Consider the following 27,615-nt stretch of genomic DNA (forward strand, 5'->3'; position numbering starts at 1 on the left):
ACTCTGCCACCCATTATTCTTAGTGAAGTCTGCACTCTTCCACCCATTATTCTTAGTCGTCTGCACTCTTCCATCCATTATTCTTAGTCGTCTGCACTCTTCCATCCATTATTCTTACTGAAGTCTGCACTCTTCCACCCATTATTCTTATTGATGTCTGCACTCTTCCATCCATTATTTTTATTGAAGTCTCCACTCTTCCACCCATAATTCTTATTGAAGTCTGCACTCTTCCACCCATTATTCTTATTGATGTCTGCACTCTTCCATCCATTATTCTTATTGAAGTCTCCACTCTTCCACCCATAATTCTTATTGAAGTCTGCACTCTTCCACCCATTATTCTTATTGATGTCTGCACTCTTCCATCCATTATTCTTATTGAAGTCTCCACTCTTCCACCCATAATTCTTATTGAAGTCTCCACTCTTCCATCCATTATTCTTGTTGAAGTCTGCACTCTTCCACCCATTATTCTTATTGATGTCTGCACTCTTCCATCCATTATTCTTATTGAAGTCTGCACTCTTTCATCCATTATTCTTACTGAAATCTGCACTCTTCCATCCATTATTTTTGTTGAAGTCTGCACTCTTCCATCCATTATTCTTACTGAAGTCTGCACTCTTCCATCCATTATTCTTATTGAAGTCTCCACTCTTCCACCCATCATTCTTATTGAAGTCTGCACTCTTCCACCCATTATTCTTAGTGAAGTCTGCACTCTTCCACCCATTATTCTTACTGAAGTCTGCACTCTTCCAGCCATTATTCTTACTGAAGTCTGCACTCTTCCACCCATTATTCTTACTGAAGTCTGCACTCTTCCATCCATTATTCTTAGTGGAGTCTGCACTCTTCCATCCATTATTCTTATTGATGTCTGCACTCTTCCATCCATTATTCTTAGTGGAGTCTGCACTCTTCCATCCATTATTCTTAGTGAAGTCTGCACTCTTCTACCCATTATTCTTACTGAAGTCTGCACTCTTCCATCCATTATTCTTATTGAAGTCTGCACTCTTCCACCCATTATTCTTATTGAAGTCTGCACTCTTCCACCCATTATTCTTATTGAAGTCTGTACTCTTCCACCCATTATTCTTATTGAAGTCTGCACTCTTCCATCCATTATTCTTATTGAAGTCTGTACTCTTCCACCCATTATTCTTTTTGAAGTCGGCACTCTTCCATCCATTATTCTTACTGAATTCGGCACTCTTCCACCCATTATTCTTACTGAAGTCTGGACTCTTCCACCCATTATTCTTACTGAATTCGGCACTCTTCCACCCATTATTCTTACTGAAGTCTGGACTCTTCCACCTGTTATTCTCTCTCTCTCTCTACTCTTTCTTTCCCCATTCTCTCTCTCTTGCCCATTCCCCTATCTCATTCTCTTTCCACCCCTCCTCCCTCTCTCTGTCTCTTGCCCTCCCCCCTCTCTCTCACTCGCTCTCTCGCCCTCTCCCCCCTCTCTCTCTCTTGCCCCCCCCCCCCCTCTCTCTCTCTCTCTCTGCGCTCTTCTTCCCCTGACTCCTCCCAGTAGTAGATATAAGACAGGTCCATGACGTGATGCAGTTCGGAGCTCATAACCCAGGGTTGTCTCTGTACATCCATCTGTCTGTCTCTCCATCTGTCTAACTGCAGTGATTATTCCCCCTTTAAACAGCCACTCACAGAGAAAGGTAAGGCACCTTCCAATTCTCCAGCCCTAGCACCTTTTTCATGATGTCAGATTACAAGGGTGAATGCTGTGATAAATTAAACTTTTTAGATGCATGTAAAACAAAAAACGTATAGTTAAGTTCAGGTTGACATCTTGGCACTTGGTTTATGTGTCTGTATATGCAATGTGTTTGTATTTGTTCAATCAGCACGGGTCATTTAGGAACAGTTGACAGGTTGATTGCCTTTGAGTGTATTTTGGAATGATCAGAACCAGAGTTGTAGACTGAAGTCTTTGTATAGAGTGGTGTTCCTTGTCGTTGTTTTTTGTTGCTCTGTGATGATATCCATAATATTTCCTCAGTGTGTTTTTCATATCAGGACTGGTTTTACATGATTGTACAGTGCCTTCTGAAATGATTAATACCCTTGACTTATTCCACATTTTGTTCTGTTACAGCCTCAATTCAAAATGGATAACATTTTTGTCACCCATCTACACACAATACTCCATAATAACAAAGTGAAAATATGTTTTTAGCAAATGTATACAAAATGAAATATCTAATTTACATAAGTGCCCTTGAGTCGATGCATGTTAAAATCACCATTGGTAGCGATTACAGCTGTGAGTCTTTCTGGGTAAATCTAAGAGCTTTGCAGACCTAGAATGTACAATATTTGCACTTAATTATAATTTTTTAACTCTTCGAGCTCTGTCAAGTTGGTTGTTGATCATTGCTAGAGAGATATTTTCAAGTCTTGCCATAGATTTTCAAGCTGATTTAAATCAAAACTGTATCTTGGCCACTCAGGAACATTCAATGTCATCTTGGTAAGCTACTCCAGTTTATATTTGGCCTTGTGTTTCAGGTTATTATCCTGTTGAATGGAGAATTTATCTCCCAGTGAGTGTTGGAAAGCAGACTGAACCAGGTTTTTCTCTAGGATTTTGCCTGTGCCTAGCTCTATTCCATTACTTTTTATCCTAAAAAACTCCCTAGTCCTTGCCGATGACAAGCATACCCTCAACATGATGCAGCCACCACAATGCTTGAAAACATTGTATTCGGGAGATGTATTCAGTACATTAAGTGAATTCCTTTCCTTTTCTTTTATTCTGTACTTCCTTCTTTTCACTCTGTCATTTAGGTTAGTATTGTGGAGTAACTACAATGTTGTTGATCCATCCTAAGTTTTCTCCTATCGCAGCCATTAATTAAACTCTGTAACTGTTTTAAAGTCACCATTGGCCTCATGGTGAAATCCCTGAACGGTTTCCTTCCCCTCCAGCAACTGAGTTAGGAAGGACGCCTGTATCTTTGTAGTGACTGGGTGTATCTTTGTAGTGACTGGGTGTATTGCTACTCCATCCAAAGTGTAATTAATAACTTCACCATGTTCAAAGGGATCTGCACACACACACACACACACACACACACACACACACACACACACACACACACACACACACACACACACACACACACACACACACACACACACACACACACACTAACACACACTCACTAACACACACACACTCACTAACACACACACTCATCTCCTCCCCCTCCTCTCTCTTCTTCTCCTCCCTCTCCTCTCTCTTCATCTCCTCCCCCTCCTCTCTCTTCATCTCCTCCCCCTCCTCTCTCTTCTTCTCCTCCCTCTCCTCTCTCTTCATCTCCTCCCCCTCCTCTCTCTTCATCTCCTCCCCCTCCTCTCTCTTCTTCTCCTCCCCCTCCTCTCTCTTCTTCTCCTCCCCCTCCTCTCTCTTCATCTGCCCCCCTCCTCTCTCTTCTTCTCCTCCCCCTCCTCTCTCTTCTTCTCCTCCCCCTCCTCTCTCTTCTTCTCCTCCCTCTCCTCTCTCTTCCTCTCTCTTCATCTCCTCCACCTCTCTCTTCCTCTCTCTTCTTCTCCTCCCCCTCCTAACTCTTCTTCTCCTCCCTCTCCTCTCTCTTATTCTCCTTCTTCTCCCTCTCTTCTTCCCCCACTGGTCACTTCTGTTTTTACAGCTGTTGGCATTGCAAACAATTAGATAATGCATGTTTTGACTATACACCAACAAAGTTCATATTGCAATAGCTTACACTTTTTGCATTCTTTGTAAAACACAGCTTGTGCATGTCAGACAGTACTGCGTCATTGATACAGATTGTTTTATCCTTTTTAAACAACGGAAACACATCTTATGTGGAAGAGAGAGTGACGCTGTCAATGTTTACAGAAATAGAAGCATCCCAGTTGTAAACAGCCAAGCCATTCTGACTTGTGTAACTGAACAACCCTGGTAGCCCTTTCCTGCAGTCAAAAGACCAAATCCCCCTGTAGTGGCCTCATGGCTGGAATGTTCTTAATCATTTTCATAATTTCATAATTAACCAACGTTATTTACAAAAAACCTAGAAAATCTGGTGTTTCTATGTCAAACAGTTTTGTTATATTTCAGTCTTCTGTGATGTATATAAAGTGTAATATTGTGATACAAACTGAAAATGTAATACATTTCAACTCTATATCTGACATGGTACAGGTGTCTTCTTCTTTTAAGCCCATAGCCATGTGTGTGAGGTGTATACTTTAGTTTCAAAGTAGATTTGTTTAAGACTACCAAGAAACACTCTGTGTGACCATGATTTAGCTCAGTGCAGTAAAAGGCTAAAGAGACACTGGATCACTCACCCACACACACTCACCCACGCATACGTCAGACAGCTTTGAATAATTGTTTTGTGAGTCTTGGGCAGGCAGGGCAGCTGAAATCTCTGTGGCGTGTGGCCAACCACATGTGGTTAATAGGCAGGACCACAGAGTGAGTGACTGAGTGAGTGAGTGAGTGAGTGAGTGAGTGAGTGAGTGAGTGAGTGAGTGAGTGAGTGAGTGAGTGAGTGAGTGAGTGAGTGAGTGAGTGACTGAGTGACTGACTGACTGACTATCTCATGAAGACTTTTCCACCCTGAACCCACCACGTAATCATTCAGACAGATTCAAACTGAGGGGGCTGTAGGTTAGGAACAATGTAATCTTGTCTAATGACAAGCTAATAGAAGGTCAGTGTGACCAAGAGGGCGGCACTTCCTTCCAAACCCTATAGTCACAAGGGGCCTTCCTTACAAATCGCGTCTCGTTGACTACGTGAGCGAAGCCTGGGTGTCCGAGGCTACTCTAAGCCAAACTGACATTTATGTACATTGATTTCATGGAAGCAGTTTGAAAGGACCTTATTCAGTGGATCCTGTAGCTAAATACAATGCCAGTGAATGACGGGTGTATTGCATAGCGTAGCCTATACTTTTTGGAACCAAGCTGCATCACGTCTTGAGGTTGCCTACACTACACCTTCCTTAATACAGCAGGACTCGCATAATGTAGGTCTACACGTGTCTGACAGCTAGGGGGAACTCTGTGAAATCCTGTCTGTTCCACATTGTTATGGTTACCTTTGCTGCTCATCTAAACCAAAGATTTTTTACAACTAAACCAAGATAGACCACAGCTTGTCATTTCCAATGGGAACAAATGAGTCATAGTGGGCAGAACAAGCAAGAAGGTGGGCAGAGCCAAGCACAAGCTAGCGAGATCCTATTGGCGCGAGATCCTATTATCTGCATATTTCCGTTAGGGAACGCCTACTCTGTGAACTCAATTAGCTTTTGCACCCGGTGAAATACCTGTCTCATTGTTTTATCTGTGTCCAAACTCTGACTTGTCATGACATCTCCATGACAACAGGACGTGTCTGACACTAAACAGAAATCATGTTCTGTATCTGTTATGTTCTGTCAAAATGTTTCCCACCCTCCCGAGTGTGGCCCGTGACAAACACACACGTGTACAAACACACACGCTTACACACACACTTACACGCACACACGCTTACACACACACACGCGGGCATACACACACGTACACACACACGCACATATGCACACACATACAGTATGCAGATATACACACACATACACTATGGTTTAAGTTAACGATGGCCATAATATACTGTAGAAATGTGTATCACTTTGGGTCATCTTAATGCTTTCTGTCAGATGGTATGTACTCTAGCTGTTCTCGTACAGTTGATCCTTTGTTAAAATGAGGCGACGAGCTCAGTCTGTCACTGCACATGGCATATTAATAATAGACAGCCAGTGAAAGTTTGCACCTACCCCACAAATCCCCCAAACACATTCCCACTCTTAAAGACGTCAGCTGAATCTATTTACTCTTTGAGTTGCAATTTGGTGAAGGAAGTGTGTGTGACAATTAAAGTGACCTGTGGAATGTATCAGCACCTAGGCATTTCTCCCAACACTGGTCCTGGAAAGCTACAATAAAGATGGTATTATGTTTAAGTTCCGGCTTTCTTACTTGAATACACACTCCAAATCACTCTGCATACTAGAGTCTGCTAAATGGCTTAAATGTGACTGTATCATAAAAGACATCTGCGTCATTAGCAGTGCAACCCAAGCCAGGCGTGGATGGCCAAAACTGAACATAACATACATGATCTATAATCTCTCAATTCTGCTATACCAGCTAACAGAGCATGTCCTCAGTCCACCTCTACTGGACCAGAGTCTAGAATGTTCTATCTACGCCATACTGGATACATGTGCTCACGCACGCACGCACGCACGCACGCACGCACGCACGCACGCACGCACGCACGCACGCACACACACACACATTGAACCAGCATGAATTAGGCTATTAGTCTAGAGCCTCTTTGTGTCTGGGTCTCCCAACCCCCCCCCCCCTTTCCAAACACATAATATGTTGTTCCACACTAAAAAATTTAATTTGCCAGTATCTACCCCAGCCAAACCCTAACCCAGACAACGCTGGGCCAAATTGTGCACCACCTTATGGGACTCCCAATCATGGCCGGTTGTGATACAGCCTGGGATCAAACCAGGGTCTGTAGTGACACCTCTAGCACTGAGATACAATGCCTCAGACCGCGGCGCCACTCGGGACCCCATCTGGGTCGTGTATGTATTCATATGTGGATGCATGTGGGTGGTAGATCCATTCTGTGGACAAGGGTGTGAAGTCACAGTTTGCAGTGAGATCACCACTGCCCCCCCACTTCTCCCACTCCATGTTTTGGTTGTTTGATGGATCTATTTCCATATCGCAGGCGTTGAGAGCCAAGAAAGAAATAAGGATGTGGAGCGAGGGCTCTTTGGCACGTCTGGCTCCCATTGCCACAGAAACGAGACGGGCCCCCTTCAAAGGCAGGAGATGGCCGGCTCCCGCGGGAGGAGAGAGGGTGGCACAGCCGCGTTAGAATCGCCAGCCGCCTGAGAAAAGGTCAAGGGTCAACTCAGTTGTCATCCATCATAGGTGAGCTGGTGTATAGAGCTGGGGCTGGGGTAGTGCTAGGGGTAGGGCTGAGGCTGGGGTAGGGTTAGGGCTGGGGCTGGGGCTGGGGTAGGGCTAAGGGTAGGGCTGAGGCTGGGGTAGGGTTAGGGCTGGGGCTAGGGGTAGGGCTGGGGCAGGGCTAGGGGTAGGGCTGAGGCTGGGGTAGGGCTGGGGCAGGGGTAGGGGTAGGGCTGAGGCTGGGGTAGAGCTGAGGCTGGGGTAGGGCTAGGAGTAGGGCTAGGGTCTGGGGCTGGGGTAGGGCTAGGGGCTGGGGTAGGGCTAGGGCTAGGGCTGAGGCTGGGGCTGGGGTAAGCCTAGGGGTAGGGCTGAGGCTGGGAATGGGGTAGGGGTAGGGGTAGGGCCTGGTGCTGGTGTAGGGCTAGGGCCTGGGGCTGGGGTAGGGCTAGGGCCTGGGGCTGGGGTAGGGGTAAGGCATGAGGCCGGGGTAGGGGTAGGGCATGAGGCTGAGTCTGTGGCTGAGTGTTGGTTGTGGAGAAAAAGGGTTGCAACTGGAACTAGGAGAGAGGGGATGGGATATTGGTATATGTCACAGGTGGCTGGTGGAACCTTAATTTGGGAGGACGGGGTCATAGTAATAGCAGGAATATAATAAATGGAATGGTATCAAGTACACCCCACACATGGTTTCCATGTGTTTGATACCGTTCCATTTACTCCATTCCAGACATTATTATGAGCCATCCACCCCTCACCAGCCTCCTGTGGCATAGGTATATGGCTGGAGCTGGGGCTAGGGCTAGGGCTTGGAATGGGGCTGGTGTTGGTGTACAGAGGTTGGATGGCATGGGGCTAGAACCCACAATCTCTTAGTTAATACTATATACCAGTTCACTCTTAGAAAGAAAGGTCATATCTAGAACCTAAAAGGATTCTTCGGCTGTCCCCATAGGAGAAACCTTTGAAGAACCCTTTCTAGTTCCAGGTAGAACCCCCTTGGTTCCAAGTAGAACCATTTGGCTTCCATGTAGAACCCTTTCCAGAGAGGTTTTTACATGGAACCAAAAAGGGTTATCCAATGGGATCAGTGGAAGAACCTTTCTGGAAACCTTTTTTCTTAGAAATAAAAATAATAATGTAAAATAAAGCATTACCACCTCTCCCAGAACCAGTCGGCCTGACCCAAACCCAACCACAGAGCGGAATCCCGTCCCTCTGGCCCATCTAGACAGGATCAGGACTGCCTTTGTTTAAAGCTCAAATAGAAAAAGACAGAGAAACACACACGCAGTCCTACCCTAGCTGCAACAGAGGACCACAATGGAAATAAGATCACATTTTTTAACTGTACTGGGAAAGGGGAATACCTTGTCAGTTGTACAACTGAATGCATCTTCCGCATCTAACCCAACCCCTCTGAATCAGAGAGGTGGGGAAGGCTGCCTTAATTGACCTCCATGTCATCAGCACCCAGGGAACAGTGGGTTAACTGCCTTGTTTAGGCAGTGGGTTAACTGCCTTGTTTAGGCAGTGGGTTAACTGCCTTGTTTAGGCAGTGGGTTAACTGCCTTGTTTAGGCAGTGGGTTAACTGCCTTGTTTAGGCAGTGGGTTAACTGCCTTGTTTAGACAGTGGGTTAACTGCCTTGTTTAGGCAGTGGGTTAACTGCCTTGTTTAGGCAGTGGGTTAACTGCCTTGTTTAGGCAGTGGGTTAACTGCCTTGTTTAGGCAGTGGGTTAACTGCCTTGTTTAGGCAGTGGGTTAACTGCCTTGTTTAGGCAGTGGGTTAACTGCCTTGTTTTGGCAGTGGGTTAACTGCCTTGTTTAGGCAGTGGGTTAACTGCCTTGTTTAGGCAGTGGGTTAACTGCCTTGTTTAGGCAGTGGGTTAACTGCCTTGTTTAGCGGCAGAATGACCGTTTTTTTTATTTTATCTATCAGCTCAGGGATTTGATCCAGCAACCTTTCGGTTACCATCCCAACGCTCCTACCCGCCAGGCTACCTCCCTAGACTTTATTGTGTGTTATCCTCCATGATTTAACAATCGACATACGTTCCAGACTTTCTTGTGTGTTATCCTCCGAGATTTAACAATGGAAATAAGTCCCAGACTTTATTGTGTGTTATCCTCCATGATTTAACAATGGAAATAAGTCCCAGACTTTATTGTGTGTTATCCTCCATGATTTAACAATGGAAATAAGTCCCAGACTTTATTGTGTCTTATCCTCCATGATTTAACAATGGAAATAAGTCCCAGACTTTATTGTGTGTTATCCTCCGAGATTTAACAATGGAAATAAGTCCCAGACTTTATTGTGTGTTATCCTCCATGATTTAACAATGGAAATAAGTCCCAGACTTTATTGTGTGTTATCCTCCATGATTTAACAATGGAAATAAGTCCCAGACTTTATTGTGTGTTATCCTCCGAGATTTAACAATGGAAATAAGTCCCAGACTTTATTGTGTGTTATCCTCCATGATTTAACAATGGAAATAAGTCCCAGACTTTATTGTGTGTTATCCTCCGAGATTTAACAATGGAAATAAGTCCCAGACTTTATTGTGTGTTATCCTCCATGATTTAACAATGGAAATAAGTCCCAGACTTTATTGTGTGTTATCCTCCATGATTTAACAATGGAAATAAGTCCCAGACTTTATTGTGTGTTATCCTCTATGATTTAACTCATGTGCATGTAAGACATTTTCAAGTTTTATGTTTGCTTGTTTTTTTTTAAATGGTCGAATTAATAAACTAAACTAAACCAAAGAAAACCCAAATGTCTGTCTGTGTTACTGACCTTCAGAGGGGAACGCACAGGAGGAAGAACATGAGTATAAGACTAGGTGGTGGTCTGGAGGACTGACTCGTTGGACCGCTCTTCTGTCTGTTTGACCCGAGCTCTGCTTGTTGGACGCCACTTCTGTCTGTTTGACCCGAGCTCTGCTTGTTGGACGCCACTTCTGGGTCCTGGATGTGAGTGAAAATGAGAAGAATAAAACCAGACGCATCAACACACACACACACACACACACACACACACACACACACACACACACACACACACACACACACACACACACACACACACACACACACACACACACACACACACACACACACACACACACACACACACACACACACACACACGCATGCATGCATGCATTCTAGTTCCTCTCATGTACACACAGCAGCCTCAAACAGATACCTGTAGGAGAAGACAGCATCTCAAGATCAGAGAGTGATGGGGTCAGAGGTTGTGGGCACTGACGTGTTTTTATTTCCACTTGGCTTTGAGGTGAGAAAAATACCTCTCACTGCTGTAAAATGACCAATGATTGACACGCAGTACACAACCTGATACATGCTAACACACGCACTCTTTTATCTATGCACCACACACACACCCGAAAAACACACAGATCAGGTGGACACTTTTTTTGGTGGACTTCTAGGGTCACCTAGGTGCCTAGCCTAGGTGTTTTTCCCAAACATGTGAAGATATCCCTTCCGAGTTGCCTTAGGTCAATTAGTATTTTGAAGTACTAGCCTAGTTATTCTAAAATGATACGCTTATAAATAAAGCTTCTGCGGTTCAAAGACTTTGCAGGAGGGTTACTGTAAACACCAAAAAAACTCAGAAATCAGCAATTATTTTGAATTTCTCTTCAGAAAGTTTGAACTATGAATACAACAGTGTTGGGGAAGCTACTCTGAAAATATACAGTAGTTTAACAAGCTACTACTGACCGGGCACAGATGTCAATTCAACGTTGGTTCAACGTAATGTCATTGAAATGACGTGGAAACGATGTTGATTCAACCAGTGTGCCAGGGGTTTGAAACAAAATCATTTTCCAATCGTTTCGTTCTGAAGAGTACCATTATTTGTTTTTGTTCCGATCAGCAAAATAAAGTTCTGAACCGGTTCGAACCCAAAAACGTACCGATTTATGTTGTTTATGTATGTTTTTACTTTTAGCTCAACATTAAATTACTTCACCAACCATGCAGTGTGGATAGAGAAGCTTGCTATAGAACCGGCAAGCTATAGCTCAGTGAGTTGTTTACAGAAAAAGTATGTGAACCATTTGGAAATATCTGGATTTCTGCATAAATTTGTCATCAAATTTGATCTGATCTTTGTCTAGGTCATAACAATAGACAAACACAGTCTGCTTAAACTAATAACACAAACAATTATACGTTTTCATGTCTTTATTGAACACACAGTGTAAACATGCACAGTGCAGGGTGGGAAAAGTATGTGAACCCTTGGATTTAATAACTGGTTGACCCTACTTTGGCAGCAATAACCTCAACCAAACGTTTTCTGTAGCTGCGGATCAGACCTGCATTCAGGAGGAGTTCTGGACCATTCTGCTTTACAAAACTGTTTCAGTTCAGCAATATTCTTGGGATGTCTGGTGTGAACTGCTCTCTTGAGGTCATGCCACAGCATCTCAATTGGATTGAGGTCAGGACTCTGACTGGGTCTCTCCAGAAGGCGTATTTTCTTCTGTTGAAGCCATTCTGTTGTTGATCTGAGTAGACATTTGAATCTAACTGGAGTAGTTTTAGTTATTTTTGTTTACTTTTGAATATTAGAAGTATATTTTTTCACCCTTCCCTTCTCCCTATTATTTAGCATTCAAGTTGATCAGTTTTCAGCCCATCCAGTAGGTGGCGGCATGCACCTCTAATGTTGTTTGCGGACCGCCATATCATAGAAGAATAACAAGACGAGTAGGGCTCCAGATGCATTTGAAATGTTTCGAGGAGGAGGAGGCTTGGCTTGAAGCACTGGGCATCTTGTGATGACATTCATTATCTGAATTAGGCCCACAGAATTATACCTACGGAGGAGTGGCTTCTATGGAGGAACTTTGAATGTCTTTGAACTCAAGAGTTGGCTTAACAATAAGCTAGCTAATAAGCTTGTGTGTGCAGAGCGGAACCAGAATTAAAAACACATCTTAGCTTTTTGTAGATAATAAATCCAATGTGAAATGTAATAACTATAGTATCCCTAACTAGCATTTACAAAGTTAATGCATTCTTCTCTAATGAAAAATCTCTCTCCCTTTCTTCTGAATCATGTCACAACGCTACAGCTATAATTTGGAGGGGGGCGGGGCTTGTAACTTCAGTAGGTTACAGCTATAATTTGGAGGGGGGCGGGGCTTGTAACTTCAGTAGGCTACAGCTATGCTTTGGAGGGGGGCGGGGCTTGTAACTTCAGTAGGCTACAGCTATAATTTGGAGGGGGGCGGGGCTTGTAACTTCAGTAGGTTACAGCTATAATTTGGAGGGGGGCGGGGCTTGTAACTTCAGTAGGCTACAGCTATGCTTTGGAGGGGGGCGGGGCTTGTAACTTCAGTAGGCTACAGCTATGCTTTGGAGGGGGGCGGGGCTTGTAACTTCAGTAGGATACAGCTATGCTTTGGAGGGGGGCGGGGCTTGTAACTTCAGTAGGATACAGCTATGCTTTGGAGGGGGCGGGGCTTGTAACTTCAGTAGGATACAGCTATGCTTTGGAGGGGGGCGGGGCTTGTAACTTCAGTAGGCTACAGCTATGCTTTGGAGGGGGGCGGGGCTTGTAACTTCAGTAGGCTACAGCTATGCTTTGGAGGGGGCGGGGCTTGTAACTTCAGTAGGATACAGCTATGCTTTGGAGGGGGGCGGGGCGTGTAACTTCCGTAGTCTACAGCTATGCTTTGGAGGGGGCGGGGCTTGTAACGTCAGTAGGCTACAGCTATGCTTTGGAGGGGGCGGGGCTTGTAACTTCAGTAGGTTACAGCTATGCTTTGGAGGGGGCGGGGCTTGTAACTTCAGTAGGCTACAGCTATGCTTTGGAGGGGGGCGGGGCTTGTAACTTCAGTAGGCTACAGCTATGCTTTGGAGGGGGGCGGGGCTTGTAACTTCAGTAGTCTACAGCTATGCTTTGGAGGGGGCGGGGCTTGTAACTTCAGTAGGATACAGCTATGCTTTGGAGGGGGGCGGGGCGTGTAACTTCCGTAGTCTACAGCTATGCTTTGGAGGGGGCGGGGCTTGTAACTTCAGTAGGCTACAGCTATGCTTTGGAGGGGGCGGGGCTTGTAACTTCAGTAGGTTACAGCTATGCTTTGGAGGGGGCGGGGCTTGTAACTTCAGTAGGCTACAGCTATGCTTTGGAGGGGGGCGGGGCTTGTAACTTCAGTAGGCTACAGCTATGCTTTGGAGGGGGATGGGCAGATTGCCAGTGTGTGTGCGTGTAGGCTAAGCTATTCAGGTGACAGGCAGACAGTGGAAGAAATTCTGATTGACCGAGGGAGGGTTTTGCATAGGCACTTGGTTGCATTTTTTGTGGGACTGGAAAAAAATGTCCTGAACATAAAAGAATGTTATTAACCGGTTCCCATGCCTTTAAAATAACGGTTGTGTTATTTTAAAAGCATGTGTTTGGGGGGGTGGGGGGGTTTATAAACTTTTTTTAGATCTTGCCTCTTTTTAGTCAGCAGGAAGCAGATTGTGCAATCAATCTTTCTACCTTTTCTTGATTATGGCGATACTATTTATTAACCTTTCTACCTGTTCTCAATTATGATGTTACTATTTATCAAATTGCAGCTGCCACTACTCTTAAACCCCTGGATTCCATTTATCATAGCACCCTTCGTTTTATCACAGGAGACTATTTTATTACTCATCACTGCACCTTTACCAAAAGTTTGGCTGGGCCTCTTTAAAGTCAAGCAGATCACATCGTTATGCTCTTCTTGTTTACAAATCCCTGCTCCATAAGCTTCTGACCTACCTAATGCCACTGTTAAGATGAAAAATTACAAGTTGTCAAACCCGTTCACATGGTTGGTTAACTTTGGAGACTTCTTTGGTGTCGGCCTTTAAAAACCTTGCACCCTATGTTTGGAATAATCTCCAAAATACCTTTTGGTTGGACGCTTTGAAGTCCCTAGGCCAATTCAGGCAGCTGATAGAAGATCTTTGTAATGAAGAATGTGTTTGTATTAATTTACTTAATGTGTATTTAATGTGTATATTGTCTATATTTATGTGTATCTATACTTGCCAGTTGTATGTGCAGGGCTCATTTGTAAAAGAGACTTTAGTCTCAATATGACTTCCTTGTTGAAAAAAGGTAAATAGTTCCGGAACAGTATAGATCACTTTCTTTCCCACTTCAGATTTGAACTGTTTGTTCTTTTACGGTTTTCTGTTCTGTTCCCTGAACCGGTTCCAACCCCTGGTGTGTGCCCAGTGGGCGCTGTAACCTGGACTCAGGGTAGACGTAACATAGTAAATGTAATTTCGACTCACTCCAATTAGTATCATATGTTACGTTTTGTATGGTATGTATTAATTTGTGGATGTCCATCATCCATTTTGTACAGTATGTTGCATTTTAAAACCAAGAAATGTCGGAACGATTTCTGCATATTGCAACTTTAAGTAAAGTAGTTCAGTACATCCAAACTACTAAAATTATAATATGTAGGCCTAAGTCTGAAATTGCTACAGTGAATTCGGAAAGTATTCAGACCCCTTGACTTTTTTCACATTTTGTTACGTTCGTCTGATTGGTGTGCCTGATTGGTGAAGTGTTGCAGAGATGGTTGTCTTCTGGAAGGTTCTCCCATCTCCATAGAGGAACTCTGGAGCTCTGTCAGAGTGACCAACGGGTTCTTGGTCACCTCCCAGACCAAGGCCCTTCTCCCCTGATTGATCAGTTTGACAGTGCGGCCAGCTCTATGGAAATTGCAACTAATTCAAATACTGAGCTATATTGTATGCTAAAACGTTCACATTTCTAGCACACAATGACCACATCAAGCTTGTGACTACAAACTTGTTGAATGTATTTTTCTTTTCTTCAGTTCATTTTGGTTGTTTCAGATTATTTTGTGACCAATAGAAATGAGAGTGAATGTATTCTGTTCTTTTGGAGTCACTTTTATTGTAAATAAGAATAGAATATAGAGTATTTCTAAACACTTCTACATTAATATGGATGTTATCATGATTACGGATAATCCTGAATGAATCTTGAATAATGGTGAGTGCAAAAGTTACAGAGGGTCAAAGATCATACCCCCAGGACATGCTCACCTCCCCTGTTATTGGTATTGGTGAGAGGTTAGAATGTCTTGGTGGTGTGATCTTTGACCCTCTGTAACTTTTGCACTCACCATGTAAACTTTGTAATTCAAAAAAAATATTATTTGTTAAACAAAATCTCTTTCTCTGAGAAATTGTAGGCTATTAGTATTAAATAATATAATTGTAAATTTTTTGTTGTTGCATACAATATAGCTCAGTATTTGAATTATTTATTTTATACAGTCATTATTGCTCATCTGGTGTCAATAATTTCTGACCTTAATTCAGCCTATTAAACACAAAAAGTGAGAATTAGGCAGACTGTCAGAAATGTAGTGTGTAGTTCCAGTGATTAGCTACACCGCTACATCAAATCAAATCAAATCAAAGTTTATTTGTCACGTGCGCTGAATATAACAGGTGTAGACCTTACAGTGAAATGCTTACTAACCAATAGTGCAAAAAAGGTATTATGTGAACAATAGGTAAGTAAAGAAATAAAAACAACAGTAAAAAGACTGTAGTGAGGCTATATACAGTAGAGAGGCTATAAAAGTAGCGAGGCTACATACAGACACCGGTTAGTCAGGCTGATTGAGGTAGTATGTACATGTAGATATGGTTAAAGTGACTATGCGCATATGATGAACAGAGAGTAGCAGTAGCGTAAAGAGGGGTTGGCGGGTGGGTGGCGGGACACAATGCAGATAGCCCGGTTAGCCAATGTGTGGGAGCACTGGTTGGTCGGGCCAATTGAGGTAGTATGTACATATGTACATGAATGTATAGTTAAAGTGACTGTGCATATATGATAAACAGAGAGTAGCAGCAGAGTAAAAGAGGGGTTGGAACACAGTGCAAATTTTACCTGTTCAGGAGTCTTATGGCTTGGGGGTAAAAACTGTTGAGAAGCCTTTTTGTCCTAGACTTGGCACTCTGGTACCGCTTGCCATGCGGTAGTAGAGAGAACAGTCTATGACTGGGGTGGCTGGGGTCTTTGACAATTTTTTGTGTCTTCCCCCTAATCATAACAATGATTATTCAGTAAATCACATCTTTGTGACCCCTGGGGCTACTCCATTAAAGACAGATACAATTGAACTTTTAACTCGTAATTTCTTCCATGACTAACTCATTGTCAGGAATGAACTGGAGACAACTGGTCCTCCATATATACACACTGTGGCCTGGTGTAGAGGTCCTGGATGGCAGGCAGCTTAGCCGCAGTGATGTACTGGGCCATACGCACTACCCTCCGTAGTGCCTTGAGGTCGGAGGCTGAGCAATTGCCGTACCAGGGAGTGATGCAACCAGTCAGCATGCTCTCGATGTTGCAGCTGTAGAACCTTTTGAGGATCTCAGGACCCATGACAAATCTTTTTAGTTTCCTGAGGGGGAATAGGCTTTGTTGTGCCCTCTTCACGACTGTCTTGGTGTGTTTGGACCATTCTAGTTTGTTGGTGATGTGGACACCAAGGAACTTGAAGCTCTCAACCTGCTCCACTACAGCCCCGTCGATGAGAATGGGGGCGTGCTCAGTGCTCCTTTTCCTGTCGTCCACAATCATCTCCTTAGTCTTGGTTACGTGGCTGGGATCTGAGCACGCACCCCTGGGGCTCCAATGTTGAGGATCAGCGTGGCAGATGTGTTGTTACCTACCCTCACCACCTGGTGGTGGCCCATCAGAAAGTCCAGGATCCAGTTGCAGAGGGAGGTGTTAAGTCCCAGGATCCTTAGCTTAGTGATGAGCTTTGAGGGTACTATGGTGTTGAACGCTGAGCTGTAGTCAATGAATAGCATTCTCACCAAAGTGTTCCTTTTGTCCAGGTGGGAAAGAGCAGTGTGGAGTGTAATGGAGATTGCATCATCTGTGGATCTGTTTGGGCGGTGTGCAAATTGGAGTAGGTCTAGGGTTTCTTCGATAATGGTGTTGATGTGAGCCATTACCAGCCTTTCGAAGCACTTCATGGCTATGGACGTGAGTGCTACAGGTTTGTAGCCATTTAGGCCGGTTGCCTTTGTGTTCTTGGGCACAGGGACTATGGTGGTCTGCTTGAAACATGTTAGTATTACAGACTCAATCAGGGACATGTTGAAAATGTCAGTGAAGACACCTGCCAGTTGGTCAGCACATGCCCGGAGCACACGTCCTGGTAATCCGTCTGGCCCCGCAGCCTTGTGTATGTTGACCTGTTTAAAGGTCTTACTCACGTCGGCTACGGAGAGCGTGATCACACAGTTGTCCGGAACAGGAAAGTAATGAACTACTGAAAACACTACCAAGATTTTTATTTAGTTCAACTACCACCAAGCTACTGAAAAATTGAGTTAAATTACTAGTTGAATTAGGTGTTCACTACTAATGTAGCTCACTACTTTCCAACACCGGAATAGACAGAAACAAGCTTGAATGTGGGGTATTGCTGAAACCAGGCTAAAGAGAAATGCCATGTCCTGTGTCTCTCCCTGGTGGCTGAGGGGTGTTAGTGCAGGTGTGTTCGATCTAGCTTGGGGAGACTCCTACAGACTCATTCACCCTGGAAAATGTTACAATCCTCCTCCCATTGACACACAGGGTCTAGGTTAAAGATAACATCACTATCAGGTACAATACCTGGGGGGAGAGAGAGAGAGAGAGAGAGAGAGAGAGAGAGAGAGAGAGAGAGAGATGTGAGAGGTGTTAGTCCCACCATTTATTTATATATAAATATATATATATATTTTGTGTATATATATACATATATATTTTATTTAAATTTTTCGATATGTATACTTTGACAATGTAAGTAATAATAACTTGCCATGTCAATAAAGTCAATTGAATTGAATTGAATTGAATTGAGAGAGAGACACACACACACAGCAATTGGTGAACAGGTTGCGATAAATCCCATTGGAAATGAATAATAGCCTCTCCATCTTTCCATCAGTATGGAGAGTATGCCACTATCACTTTAATAATGTTTACATATCTTGCATTACTCATCTCATATGTATATACTGTATTTTATACCATCTATTGCATCTTGCCTATGCCGCTCTGTCATTGCTCATCCATATATTTATATGTATATATTCTTATTCCATTCCTTTACTTAGATTTGTGTGTATTAGGTAGTTGTTGTGGAATTGTTAGATTACTTGTTAGATATTACTGTACTATCGGAACTAGAACACAAGCATTTCGCTACACTCGCAATAATATCTGCTAACCACGTGTATGTGAACAATAATATCTGCTAACCACGTGTATGTGACCAATAATATCTGCTAACCACGTGTATGTGAACAATAATATCTGCTAACCACGTGTATGTGAACAATAATATCTGCTAACCACGTGTATGTGAACAATAATATCTGCTAACCACGTGTATGTGAACAATGATATCTGCTAACCATGTGTATGTGAACAATAATATCTGCTAACCATGTGTATGTGAACAATAATATCTGCTAACCATGTGTATGTGAACAATCATATATGCTAACCATGTGTATGTGAACAATAAAATGTGATTTGATTTGAATATTTCTCATTCACAAAGGTCAGCTGTGACAACTGATTGGGTTGAACTGACTCTCTAAGAGGCCAAGCCAACAGTAATAAGTCATTCCTACTGCATATATTTGCCAGACCAGCTCTCAGAATCAGGATCACCTACTGACTAATTCACACAGTCAGAATTTTACTTGGTGATATGGTGCTGCTAATGATAGACCATTTTTAGAGACAGAATACCGACAGTGGAGTTCATTTTACACATGGAAAACATGTATTTGATATCATTCCACCAATTCCGCTCCAGTCATTACCACGAGCCCGTCCTCCGCAATTAAGGTGCTACTAACCGCCTGTGATAGAGCGCCCTCATAGGAAGATCCGGGAGGTTCACAGTAAAAGGTCAGGGCCACATAAAAAGGCTATCTAACAGTCGATCCAGCCAAAATCAGCTTCATTGTATTATTCATTATTTTATGAAAGAAAGAACATGTTAAGAGAAATAACAGACAAGACTTTCTCCCGCCTACCTATCTTGAGTTAAAATGGCTATTTGTCATTTTCTCATGTTGCTTCCTCTGCTGTTTGAAATCCAAGGTACAGTGTAGTCAGTCAGCAGTCAGCATGTTTAAAAAGAACATCCTGCAACATAAACTCCTTTTTCATTTTCTATTGTTTAAAAAGGATGGCGCCTTTGTTGAGTGTTGAGTGACTGGTGGTCAGTGGTGTATAGTAATTAAGTAAAAATACTTGAAAGTACTACTTCAGTAGTTTTTTGGGGTATCTGTACTTTAATTTACTATTTAAATTTTTGACAACTTCTACTTTTACTATTGTACTTTTACTATTGTACTTTTTACTCCATTCATTTTCGCTGACAACCCAAAGTACTCGTTACATTTTGAATGTTTAGCAGAACAGGAAAATTGTGAAACTCACACTTATTAAGAGAACACGTGGTCATCCCTACTGCCTAGGTTCTGGCTGACTCACTAAACATATACTTCTTTACTTTTACTCAAGTGTGACAATTGTGTACTTTTTCCACCAGTGCTGGTGGTGGTTTATAACTGCAAATGCATGTTGGATGCATTACATGTTAGTGTCCAGCAGGTGAAGGCAGAGCAATGCAAAGGTCTACCAGGATATGAATCATAGTACCAGTCATAGGCCTATGGATTTTATCGCCATGTCTGAATGTTTGATTGTTTGCATTGTGAATTAGATTCACTTTATTAACTGATTGACTTTGTGATCAATTGATCAACTAACTGATTGTCTAACAGACTTCTCCTCTGGTGACTTCCCTAGGCCATGGTTGTACCTCCCTTCTCCGCCCCCCTCCCTCTCCTAGTGGCTCTGCTTCAGCTTGCAGTACTACCTCTTGTCCACGCGGGAGCGTACTACAGACACAAGCAGCACCCGCAGCAGCATCAGCCCACGCCACACCTGTCCCACATGGGCATAGGGGGTAAGGAGCAGCACCCTCAGCAGCATTGGCCGGGAAAAGAGATGCCCCACATGCAGTACCCCCAGTACAGAAAAGAGATCCCACAGATGTCCATGCACATGGGCAAGGCGAACCCCCACAAGGGTGGAGTAGTCAACAGTGGACAGGATAAAGGTGAGACCGAAGGGCAATCTCAAATGACATGTGGCTCTGGTCAAAAGTAGGCCAGTAGTATGTTACTTATATTAAGATTATGTCAATCTTCAATGTTTATTACCTTAACCTAACTCGAGTTAGGACACACACATTCTGCCATCTTGGAATGTTTAGACTGAATGGACATCTTATCCCCCACAGGTCAAACCATCCCCAGTGGGGCAGTGGGAGGTCTCCCTGGGGGTCTGCCAGGAGAGCAGGGCCCAGCTGGGCCTCCCGGACCTGAGGGTCCCTCTGGGCCTCCAGGACCTCCCGGGGAAGGACAGCCAGGAGGGGAAGGAAAACCAGGCCACGCTGGTCCCCCAGGATTCCCAGGAGTAGGAAAACCAGGACTCCCAGGAATTCTAGGCAAGCCAGGCAGCATGGGAGAGCCAGGAGTACCTGGAGAATTGGGCCCCAGCGGCAGGGAGGGTCCGATGGGGCAGCCAGGGCCTCAGGGGTCCCCTGGTCCTCCAGGTCTTCCAGGGATAGGACAACTAGGGGCTGGGGGGTTGCCAGGACAACCAGGACCCAGAGGAGAGCCAGGACACAAGGGCCTGTCGGGACTACCAGGATTACCAGGACCCAAGGGTGACAAGGGGATTGGACAGCCAGGACAGCCAGGCCACAAAGGACTAGCAGGACCCCCTGGACCTCCAGGACAGGGAGGGATGCCTGGTGTGGGCAAGCCTGGAATGAATGGCATGTCAGGGCCACCAGGAGGACCAGGGAAACCAGGCCTTCCTGGAGAGCAGGGGCTGGCTGGACCAGCAGGAGAGGGCGGAGAGCCCGGTCCACCAGGGCTGCCAGGTCAGGGAAAACCTGGCCAGAATGGTCTGCCGGGACAACCAGGGATGCCCGGTGGGAAAGGGCACCCAGGCCCTCCAGGTTTTCCAGGGAAGCCTGGATTGCCTGGATTCGGAAAACCAGGATTCCCAGGACCCAAAGGAGATAAGGGGATGGGTGGGATGCCCGGAGGCCCAGGACCAAAGGGAGACAAGGGCCATGGAGGACTGCCTGGTATGCTAGGACAGCCTGGATCAATTGGACAAGCTGGTCCCCTTGGCCCTATGGGACCCCCTGGAGGTCTGGGTCAACCAGGGCCAAAAGGCGACGCTGGAGAAGGAGGTCATAAGGGGTTGCCTGGTGGGCAAGGGGAGCCTGGTCCTACTGGACTGACTGGTCAGAATGGCTTCCCTGGAGAGGGAGGAGAGCCAGGGCCAAGGGGTCCCACCGGGCCTGTAGGACCCCAAGGGGAAGGCGGACACAAAGGGTTACCAGGCGCCACTGGTATTCCAGGTCTACCTGGGCCAAAGGGAGAGGGAGGACTTCCAGGCGAGAAGGGTCCCCAAGGTCCTAAGGGCATTCCAGGTCTGGGAGGTGCAGGTGGGCCGATCGGACCTCCTGGTGCTCCTGGAACTAAAGGTGACAGCGGACCTCCTGGTCTTCCCGGCGTTGATGGTAAGGGAAACCCAGGTGTCCCTGGTCCTCTTGGACCTCCAGGTAAAGAAGGTCCTGGAGGACCACCGGGAAACCAAGGCCAGCCAGGTCCACCTGGTCCCCCAGGCCCTCCCGGACCCACTGACATGGGAGCAGTCCTCCCTGAGATGGGTTTTCCTCCTGGGCTGGACGGAGTCAAGACTGACGGTTATGGCAAGAAGGGAAAATATGGAGGAAACGGCGGAGAAGTGATGGGCCCCAACGGCCTGGAGATGCCCGCGTTCACGGCTCTGGTGACCACGCCCTTCCCACCTGTGGGCACGTCTGTGGTGTTCGACAAAATCCTGTACAACGGACGTCAGAACTACAACCCCCAGACAGGCGTGTTCACCTGCGACATGCCCGGGATCTACTACTTTGCCTACCACATCAGCTGCAAAGGGGCCAACGTCTGGGTTGCACTGATGAGGAACGATGAGCCTGTGATGTACACATATGATGAGTATAAAAAGGGCTTCCTGGATCAGGCATCGGGGAGCGCAGTGTTACCTCTACAGCCCGGGGACACTGTGTACCTCCAGCTACCCTCGGACCAGGCCGCAGGACTATACGCTGGTCAATACGTCCACTCCTCCTTCTCTGGATACTTGTTGTACCCCATGTAAGAACACCAACCTTCAGAGAGGAAGAGACGCTCACAAAGAGAGAGAATGTTGGAGAAATGTAAACATTGATTATAGAATTCTTTAAATTGATATGTTGTTTTAAAAACATCAACTATCTGCTGAGATTGACGCTGTTGAGATCGACAGTGACGGGAGGACATGTCGGACCGTCCCAGGGAAATTCTGAGAGAGGAGTGTACTTGTGTGAGGGTACATATATGCCGTTTTTAATAACAATGTATGTTGGGGTACAAAGATTGCTGTATCTATCTACTGGTCTGAGAAATTATCACAACAACACTGCATTAAAATATTCCATTACAGCAACTGGGTTCATTTATTGTAAAATGTGGTGATATATATTGGTTTGATTTAATGTACAGCACAGACTGATTTGGAGACTGTAGAAGAAAGAATGGGATATCTGAGGTATATATTTAGTATTGTGTTTTCCCCTGCCCCTACATGTTCCTATTCAAACTGGCAGCTGCCATAAACGAAACTGTGGCAAAGAATGTAAATTGGATAACTTTAAAAAGAAAACTAAAGAAAATAAATTGAATACCTATATTGGCACCTGAACTTTTGTATTACGGTACTTATAAAATGGCAATTGAAAACCAATAGAGACAGTTCAAGATTCACATAAAGTGGTGCTATCATTTATGTCACATTTGAGTTTGTTACATAACTTTGTTGTTTTGTTTTTGTTTGATTTGTGTGATTATTTTTTGTTGTTACTTTTGCAGACAAGCATCATCTGTGATGTTTATAGGGGTGATTCTGTTGCATGAAATGGATGGGAATATAATGCATTATGGGTGTATTGGTTCAAAGCGATGCCTCTTGTGGCACGTAAAGAGTAAGAGTAATGCTCCAACAGACACTGACTAGCCCACAAATATGAAAACCACTGCTCTCATTACAAAGCCCCTTCTTGCTGTATGTGTCTGTTGTCAGCTGAATGAAGCAGTAGCACTATACTGACAGAGGTATGAAACACGTATGACCAACAGCTAGACACTCATTTAGATGACCTATACGGTTATGTAAGTAGGATAGAAATTGATAATCAATTGTGAATAACTTTTGAAAAAGATAATTGAATGAATGAATTACTCTGGGGGAAATGGTGTGTAGGCCTAGTCCCTCTGGGTTCAGCAGTACAGAATTTAAGTAATTGGGTTAAAGGTACTGTATGTGGAGGTTAAGATTGAAGGTTAATAAATACTTTGATGTCAATCAGCGAGAATAATGCCCAAAACAAACCAGGAGGAGGTGGTTGTGGTTACAAGTTAGTGAGGAGACTTATAGACAAAGAATATAGACAAAGAATAGAATGTCAAAAGAGAGAGGGGGAAGGATGAAAATGCCTTCCTGCATGCCCCCTCCCTCACCTCTCACCCACCTATATATCCCTATACATAACCCCTCTAGTCTACCCTTCCTTTCTACCCATCCCTACCCTTCTACCCCCCCTTGACTCCAGGTATTAATTCTGTTTTCTATCTTTATTTCAGTCCATGGTGCTAAACACAGTATAACCAAACAAAACCTTGAGTTTTTATCTTTTTACTGTTATACTGTGGATGTTGTTTTTTAAATAAAGATGATTTAACTAAAAGGTCATGTGTTATTCTTCTTTTAACATATATCTAAACATGTATTATTTTATTGTGTGACACTGATAAGTGCACATCAGATTAGTCCAGTTCACCAGTCAAATTTCAATAAAGTAATTTTACTTGCCCCGGATGGCCAGTAAATATCCTCTGGCTCTGTCTTGATCATATTGCTCTTGACTGATATGCCATAGTGAGAAGAGATGAGCATTCTGTGCTGCCAGAGACAGACAGATACTCTAAGTTGACTCGCCCATGGTTATTAAATGGTATCATATGCTCAAGACAAAGATGAATAAGGTAAATAGGATTCATCGTATAGCTTCTTCTATCACACATTTTTTGGGCACATCTATAGAGTACCAATTGAGGGTGTGGAAAACGGAATGTTAATTTTAATGAAATGTATTATTGTATTTCGTCGTTTTAAGAGGTGCTTTCTTTTTCCCGCAAAACACAAAAGGAAACGTTTTTGGTGTCTTACCAACAATTATGTTTCCGTGATGGAAAACGAAGCAGCCAAAATAGTCAATGGACCAGTCTCGAAAGTCTCATGAAGGATGTTGAGAGAAAAAGGGATGCTGCGACTGATGTGATGCGCGTGCGCAGTGCGCACAACGCATGTGTCTTGTCCTCTATTCAGCCGGCTTCTATCTATTCACCCAGCTTCTATTCATCTTGGCATTTAGGCATATTTAGATACTGTAGTAGCTACCTAACTACGTTCATTCAGCATCTCAGTAACAAACGGTAAGAATCCTCAATTAATTGTTATTTTTAAACTACTGTATCGTGAATTACTGCATTCAAGGTAATTTTCAGTAGGCTAGCCAGTTAGCGATTGCTAACGTACGTTAGCATTACAATTTATTAGCAGGTGAAATATGGATGACACATGGATGAACCAATAAATAGCTGAAACGTTTGCATACAAAGACATTTATGCAGCTATAGTGTGATCTCGGTAACCTCCTTTCCAAAAGGACAATGAATGAATCCGCTTAACATAGCCAGCTAACGTGACCAACTGCTTGTGAAAGTTATGCTAGCTAACGTTAAATAGCGAACGTTAGCAAAGCTTTCCCAGTTGCCAGAGAAATATGCAGCTAGCTACTATTCATATCTATTGATGTTATATTACGGTTGATAAAACAACTTAAATAATAGAGGAGCTTCTAATATTCAATTGTTTAAGTGTAGAAATAGAAGACTGATCATCACATCAGTGTGTCTGTCTGCATGGATCAACTCTTTGTCATTGTCATGGATTAAATGCATGTAAAGAACGCATATGCTCATTATTGATGAATCAGATGTGGGCAAAATAAATTAGAAAATGTACACCAAGTCAAATAAGACAAATTATTGTTGCGTGGTATTTGGGTAAGCAGGTTGTTACCATGACGTCTCGTGTGGGCCCTCGAGCTGCAGGTACTGATGGGAGTGACTTCAAACACAGAGAGAAGGTGGCCTCACACTACCAGATGAGGTAATCAGTCATGTCTGTCTGCTGGCTGGCTGTATGTCTGTGTCTGTGTCTGTCTGTACGCTTGTTTGTCTGCCTGTCTGTTTGTCTGCGCTTGCCTTTCTGTCTGTCTGAGTGTGCCTGCCTGTCTATTACCATATTGTTTATAGTTATCCATTAACCATACTGTCTCAACTCCCTCTCCCCCTTTTCCCTGTGTCTCCAGCGCCTCGCTAAAGTCTGAGATCCGGAAACTCAACTTCGTCCACCTGCTGCTCTGGCTTCTGGTGGCGGCCCAGGTGATCGCCAGCAAACTCGACCTGGTGTCAAGTGATAAAGTGGCTGAGCCCTACAGATGGGAGTACCCCTACCTGATCAGTCTCTTTCCACTGGTCACCGGCAGCCTGTCGCTGCCCAAGAACAACATCAGCTACCTGGTGATCTCCATGATCAGCTCAGGCCTGTTCTCCATCGCTCCACTCTTCTACGGCTCCATGGAGATGCTCGGCGAGGCTCAGCAGCTGTACCGCCACGGCAAGGCTTACCGCTTCATCTTCGGCTGGGCGGCGGTCACCGTCATGTACCTGGTGATGGTGGTGGCGGTGCAGGTGCACGCCTGGCAGATCTACTACAGTAAGAAGCTGCTGGACGCCTGGTTCGACTCCACACAGGAGAAGAAGAAGAAGTGATGAGGATGTTTGGTGGGTTTTGAGGCTAGGGGAAAACTGTGTTTTTGTTTTTCTCTCTGTCTTTAGGATGCATATATTAGTATATTCTGTTATTTATTTATTACCTCATGTAATCACTGGCTATTATATCTTTCCAGATGGTCTATCCAACACACATTTTCTCGCCAAAACACGCATACTCTCTCTCTCCATTTCAAAGACACTCAGGTGTATACATTTTTTCTCACATACACAAACAATTAGTGGCGCAGCGGTCTAAGGCACTGCATCTCAGTGCTAGCGGTGTCACTACAGACCCAGCGTCGTTAGGATTTGGCTGGGGTAAGAATAACAAATAAGAATTTGTTCTTAACTGACATGCCTAGTTAAATCAAATAAATGAAAATAAAAGCAATTCTCTACTTTGTTTATCTGGCCTCAGAGAATAAACGATAGAGACTGCAGCTCCTTCTGAGACTGCAATATTTACAGCTGTTGTGAAGCATTTAGACATATGAACCAAGCCCTTGTGTGAGACTGCAGCATGACGGAGGATCTCTACTGACTCTTTGTCTTAACAGTGGAGGAATGAGGGCTGGACTAGTTTGTTGTGACGGTTTCAGTAAATTGACATCCGGTGACTAGTCTGTCAATATTGAAATCCCTATAAGGCATGCGCACAAGTACTGTCCAAAGCTTGAGACTGAGAGACATGGGATGCTGTGTTTCAAAGGCCCAAAAATGTATGCTACGTTGGCCTGACAGGTTAGTCTGTGTCTTGACAGCTATCAAGGGGTCTTGATTTGCCCCTGTAATGTGCCCAAACTGTAGTGCTCATCAGGGTTGTGGTCAATACCAGTCAATTCAGAAAGTAAACCAAATATAAATTCCAAATTATCATTGATAAGCATTGAAGAGAATTGTAATTTCAGTGTACTTCCTGAATTGACTGGATTTGAAATGGAATTGACCCCAACCCTGGTGCTCATCATTCATATATCTCTTAAATGTCCTGTATGCTTACCCATTGCTCCCTCACTTTATATGATTATGTTTTTACCACCAATAAAAAGGGAAATTAAATCCTTGCTGTCTTGATTGTGTCTTTAGTTATCTTGATTTTTACAGACCTTGTGATGTGCTTGATGAGTTGTTTCATCACTGTTGCTTTCACCACATAATCACTTATGTGTCACAGTAACCTTTGAAATTAAGCAAACCACGTCCTGTAAAAGTCAGTATAGAGGAAACCACATCACACAGAGTCACATATTTCATATAAAACTCAATTTGTCAACCTGCTCCTATGCAGTGGTGTAAAATAATTTAGTAAAAATACTTGAAATTACTACTTAAGTAGTTTTACTTCACTACATTCCTAAAGAAAAGTATTTACTTTTTACACCATACATTTTCCTTGACACCCAAAAGTACTCTTTACATTGTAATGCTTAGCTGGACAGGAAAATTAGCAAATTCACACTTATTAAGAGAACATCCCTGGTCATCCCTA

At 44.0% G+C, this 27,615-nt stretch overlaps 2 protein-coding genes across 3 annotated transcripts; both read left to right on the forward strand.

The window, feature by feature from the left end:
* The first annotated feature begins 1,588 nt into the window (after window positions 1-1,588).
* Window positions 1,589-23,971, forward strand: LOC139546386 (collagen alpha-1(VIII) chain-like). The gene is made up of 3 exons (XM_071354714.1): window positions 1,589-1,688; window positions 19,909-20,221; window positions 20,405-23,971. The coding sequence occupies exons 2-3, from the start codon at window positions 19,912-19,914 to the stop codon at window positions 22,345-22,347; spliced, it is 2,253 nt and encodes a 750-aa protein (XP_071210815.1). The 5' UTR covers window positions 1,589-1,688; window positions 19,909-19,911; the 3' UTR covers window positions 22,348-23,971.
* A 563-nt stretch (window positions 23,972-24,534) lies between these two features.
* Window positions 24,535-27,185, forward strand: LOC139546387 (protein jagunal homolog 1-A-like). 2 transcript variants are annotated; one of them, XM_071354716.1, is made up of 3 exons: window positions 24,535-24,719; window positions 25,361-25,458; window positions 25,661-27,185. In XM_071354716.1, exons 2-3 carry the CDS (start codon window positions 25,370-25,372, stop codon window positions 26,121-26,123), a joined length of 552 nt encoding a protein of 183 aa, XP_071210817.1. In that variant the 5' UTR covers window positions 24,535-24,719; window positions 25,361-25,369; the 3' UTR covers window positions 26,124-27,185. The 2 variants fall into 2 exon arrangements, with proteins under 2 accessions (XP_071210817.1, XP_071210818.1); XM_071354717.1 differs by having other exon boundaries at window positions 24,572-24,719; window positions 25,401-25,458.
* Window positions 27,186-27,615: the final 430 nt, after the last annotated feature.

Source organism: Salvelinus alpinus, chromosome 20 (assembly GCF_045679555.1).
Source record: "Salvelinus alpinus chromosome 20, SLU_Salpinus.1, whole genome shotgun sequence".
Taxonomy (NCBI): Eukaryota; Metazoa; Chordata; class Actinopteri; order Salmoniformes; family Salmonidae; genus Salvelinus; species Salvelinus alpinus.

Coding starts and splice junctions, on each gene's coding strand:
- LOC139546386 (XM_071354714.1), top strand. CDS start 19,912: ATGGTTGTACCTCCCTTCTCCGCCCCCCTCCCTCTCCTAGTGGCTCTG. Junction 20,222..20,404: donor CAACAGTGGACAGGATAAAG/GTGAGACCGAAG, acceptor TATCCCCCACAG/GTCAAACCATCCCCAGTGGG.
- LOC139546387 (XM_071354716.1), top strand. CDS start 25,370: ATGACGTCTCGTGTGGGCCCTCGAGCTGCAGGTACTGATGGGAGTGAC. Junction 25,459..25,660: donor GCCTCACACTACCAGATGAG/GTAATCAGTCAT, acceptor CTGTGTCTCCAG/CGCCTCGCTAAAGTCTGAGA.